The sequence below is a fragment of the Sinocyclocheilus grahami genome, unplaced genomic scaffold, assembly GCF_001515645.1.
Source record: "Sinocyclocheilus grahami isolate Dianchi unplaced genomic scaffold, SAMN03320097.WGS_v1.1 scaffold640.1, whole genome shotgun sequence".
In the NCBI taxonomy this organism is placed as follows: domain Eukaryota; kingdom Metazoa; phylum Chordata; class Actinopteri; order Cypriniformes; family Cyprinidae; genus Sinocyclocheilus; species Sinocyclocheilus grahami.
In genome coordinates this window covers 622,126-626,099 of record NW_015505819.1, presented here as the reverse complement: position 1 = coordinate 626,099, position 3,974 = coordinate 622,126, and the positions used below count along the sequence as shown (strand labels likewise).

General features: G+C 40.5%; 1 protein-coding gene across 1 annotated transcript; it reads left to right on the top strand.

The window, feature by feature from the left end:
- Positions 1-1,955: 1,955 nt before the first annotated feature.
- LOC107558313 (achaete-scute homolog 1b-like) lies at positions 1,956-3,295 on the top strand. Its single transcript, XM_016241967.1, has one exon. The coding sequence runs from the start codon at positions 2,074-2,076 to the stop codon at positions 2,599-2,601; it is 528 nt and encodes a 175-aa protein (XP_016097453.1). The 5' UTR covers positions 1,956-2,073; the 3' UTR covers positions 2,602-3,295.
- Positions 3,296-3,974: the final 679 nt, after the last annotated feature.

Below are 3,974 nucleotides of genomic sequence, written 5' to 3'. Positions count from 1 at the left end.
TCTGTCTATCTGTCTGTCTGTCTGTGTCTATCTATCTGTCTATCTGTCTGTCAGTCTGTGTCTATCTGTCTGTCTATCTGTCTTTCAATTCATTAACATTAGTTAATGCATCAGGTATCATGTCCTAACAACAACACCTTATATATTAATATATTAAATATATATTATATGTTATAGCTGTATAATGCTTGTTCACAATATATAACACTATAGACTATATTATGAAAAATGTGCATAAATGAACTATACTATATTTATAAATAAACATTAAATTCAACACTGTAAACATTGTGTTGTTTAACAAATGCACTAACAAGCTGATCCTTATGATAATGTGCTAGCGATTAATTAGTTGATGAATTTCCAGGAGATGGAGCAAAAGACATTTCCAACATGACTAAAGTTTAAACAATATTTTGGAAAGTAATGCCACTCTTTACCACTAGAAGGAGAACGATTTCCGCCAATGCACATGTTACTATTACTACTACTACTGCTACTGCTGCTGCTGCTGCAGCCACTATGAGTGAGTGGTAGCAGCAATAAATATCACCGCTAGCGGGGGTATTAGATGAGCAAATAAAACGGCAGTCAGGTCTGCAGCAAAGATTCCCTCGATTTGTTTGGACTGTATTGTGTTCACTTTCAAACAGTGCATTTTTATTTTTTGAAACAGAAAATATATTTAAAAAAATGAGACCTGTGCTAAATAAATAGATAAACAATAGGCTATTCAGAAATGGCGTTTTATCCAGAATGACACACTAATCGCAGGGTAGCCGGCTGCATCTCTTTAAAGCGTTCAGTGGTAATTAGAACACTTACTAACTACACTCTTAAAAATAAAGGTGCTTCAAACGGTTCTTCAAGCGATGCCATAGAAGAACCATTTTTGGTTCCACAAAGAACCATTCAGTCAAAGGTTCTTTAAAGAACCATCTCTTTCTTACCTTTTTATAATCTGAAGAACCTTCTTTCGCCACAAAGAACCATTTGTGAAACAGAAAGGTTCTTCAGATGTTAAAGGTTCTTCATGGAACCATTTAGACAAAAAGGTTCTTCTATGGCATCGTGAAGCACCTTTATTTTTAAGAGTGTAAATAACTAGAATTTTTAACATATACTTCAAACTGGCCATTTGTAAGTGACAAAGAAATGTTTGATCATAAGACTTTTTTTAAATAAGAAAAAAACTAAGTTCTGAGACCACACAGTTTATTATTATTATGTTTAAAAAAAGTATTTTGAAAAACAAAATATCAAATAAAGTTTATGTAAAATGAATAAGAAATATTTAAGATTCTTAACTTAATCTTCTGCAAGGTCACTAGTCCGAGTCTCGAGTTTGAGTTTGAACTCGGTCAGGCTTTCTTGCTCCTCTCAAATCATGAAACTATCAGGTTTAGTCCAGTTTGAGGGCTGAAATATGAATTCATGCATGTCTTTTCTTTCATTTTTGTAATAAATCAAAGTCTATGACAGCATGTTCATTACGCTTTTGGATCATGTATTCATGATCCAAATGCTTTTTACATGCTTTCTAACACACGTCGTATATCACACTTCTGTATGTTGGTATTTTTGTTAGTGAATCTGTATTGGATTTAGCAGACCAAAAGAGGACAAATCTATACTGAACTCTTTCAAAGAATCATTGTTATATTCAAAAGCATCTATAAAGCCATTCGCCTTTTATTCCGCACATTTTGTGGTCTCTCGTTCAGTTTAAAAGCCTTCGAATCCACCAATGGACTTTGAGGCTGCAGATATTGGGATGTAAATGAGGGCAGAGCGCGTGCTGGCGCAGTGAAAGCGTCCGATTGTTTATTGAGCTCGCAGAGCCACGCGCCCGGCTCGCGGAGCGTCACCCGGCGGAGGCGGAGTCTCGCGCAAGAAGCGTGCGTCTTCAAAGCGGGGTGGGGTGTCGGACGCGTGTTGAAAAAGCCGAGAGCTGCCAAAGTTTGTAGCAGATCCGAGGGACAGCAAGACTCGGACCACAATACTCCCGACCGAGCACGCGAAAGGCACAAAAGTTGTGCGTCGCTAGTTTTTTTTTTTGATTTGCCAAAAAGCATGGATACTGCGCAAAGTGCATGCAACGCGTCCGTCATCCTGCAAGAGAGCGCGAGCCAATCCATGTCGAAGGTGCTGAAAAGACAGCGCTCGAGCTCACCGGAGCTTTTGCGCTGCAAGCGGAGACTCACGTTCAACGGGCTGAGCTACACCATCCCGCAGCAGCAGCCCGTCGCGGTGGCGCGACGCAACGAACGCGAGAGGAATCGCGTCAAGCAGGTCAATATGGGATTCCAGACGCTGCGCCAACACGTCCCAAACGGCGCGGCCAATAAGAAGATGAGTAAAGTGGAGACGCTCCGGTCGGCGGTGGAGTACATCCGCGCGTTGCAGCAGCTGTTGGACGAGCACGACGCGATTACAGCCGCGTTCCAGCGCGGCGTTCCGTCACCGACGCTCTCGAACGCCTACTCGGCCGATCCCGAGTCGCCACACTCCTCCTATTCGTCCGATGAAGGGAGCTACGAGCACCTGAGCTCTGAAGACCAAGAGCTGCTGGACTTCACAACTTGGTTTGATCGCTACTGATGAGATTTTACAATCCTCACCTAAACATTCCAAGGGAACTGCACGTGACTGCATGGAAAAAAGCCAGTTTATGTGTTTTGGAACGTGGTTGCTGGTTTATTGCTGGCATGGTGGTTGTTGCTGGTGCAAGATGATCTTAGACCTGCTAGAAACCAGCTACTGTGTTCCCAAAATAAACCTGGACTCTTGTAAACTTCACAGATGCTGCTTTGTTGACTCTATGGGCAGCAGTCTGGGACGCTGTGGCTTAGTGGTTAAGCTGGAAAAGGTTGTAGGTTCAAACCCCAGTGGGGTCGATGAGCTTCTACAATTGTGAAACAAGTCAAGACTGCTGGATGAACACATTTCATAAGTGCAATTGTGGGCATGATATGTTGATGCAACTGATGCCGTTTCAACTTCCCTAAGAATGTCAAGTTAATGGGAATATTGATTATTACCTACAACCAACTACCAGGTCTGCTTAAGGACCTACGTTGAAATTTGTACAATAACTTTTTGTATTGTTAAAGATGAAGATATATTTTTGTAAGCGGAGCACAACGGCCTCTTTGTGACAATGAACGCTGTTAGATTGTTGTAATAATAATAACCGTTCTGTTTAGATCAAAGCTGTTTTTAACACTGGAGAAGAGTTGATCTGTATTTATCAAAATTTTATCGTCTATAGATGTAGTTCTTCCTGTGATACATGGCGGACTTTTTCAATGCACTTGTCCATTTTTAGTAGTGTACATAAATTATTTTAATAAATATATTTTGTGGAAAAATGGAAATGTTTTTATAAATAAATCTGCTCTATTTATACGGATACGTCAGTGTTTCTGGTTGATTTTTAAACCCAATTCTAGACGCTCGTCTCTTAAAAATAAAGGTTCTCTAATGGCATCGATGGTTCCACGAAGAACCTTCAACATCCCTTTTCAAAGCACAAAAGGTTCTTTAAAGTGGGACAATGTTCTTCACACTATGAAAACGGTTCACTGGATGGTTCTTTTAGGAACCAAAATGGGTTCTTCTATGGCTTTGCCGCAAAAACCCTCTTTATTTTTAAGGTTATTTGTGATAAAATCCCTGTGGATGTGGAAGAATCACAAAACACCCTTTTTGTCTCTTAAATACAAAGACCTCCAAAAGACACTATACAGAGATGGGCTATTTCCACCCTTTCTAGGGGTCATTTTGCGATGACAAAGTTGGGTCAGAATTCTCATCTGAGGGTGATTGGTCTGTTTTTATTGTCAGTCTATAACCCCAGCTGAGTTTTTCAGCCCTGTCGAACCAAACCAAAGAAGCCATTTTGCCATTGTGCCTCCCCACAGGTGCCTTTATGCATTTGTGTAATGACACTCCTAATTGTTAATAATTGAAAT

Coding starts and splice junctions, on each gene's coding strand:
- LOC107558313 (XM_016241967.1), top strand. CDS start 2,074: ATGGATACTGCGCAAAGTGCATGCAACGCGTCCGTCATCCTGCAAGAG.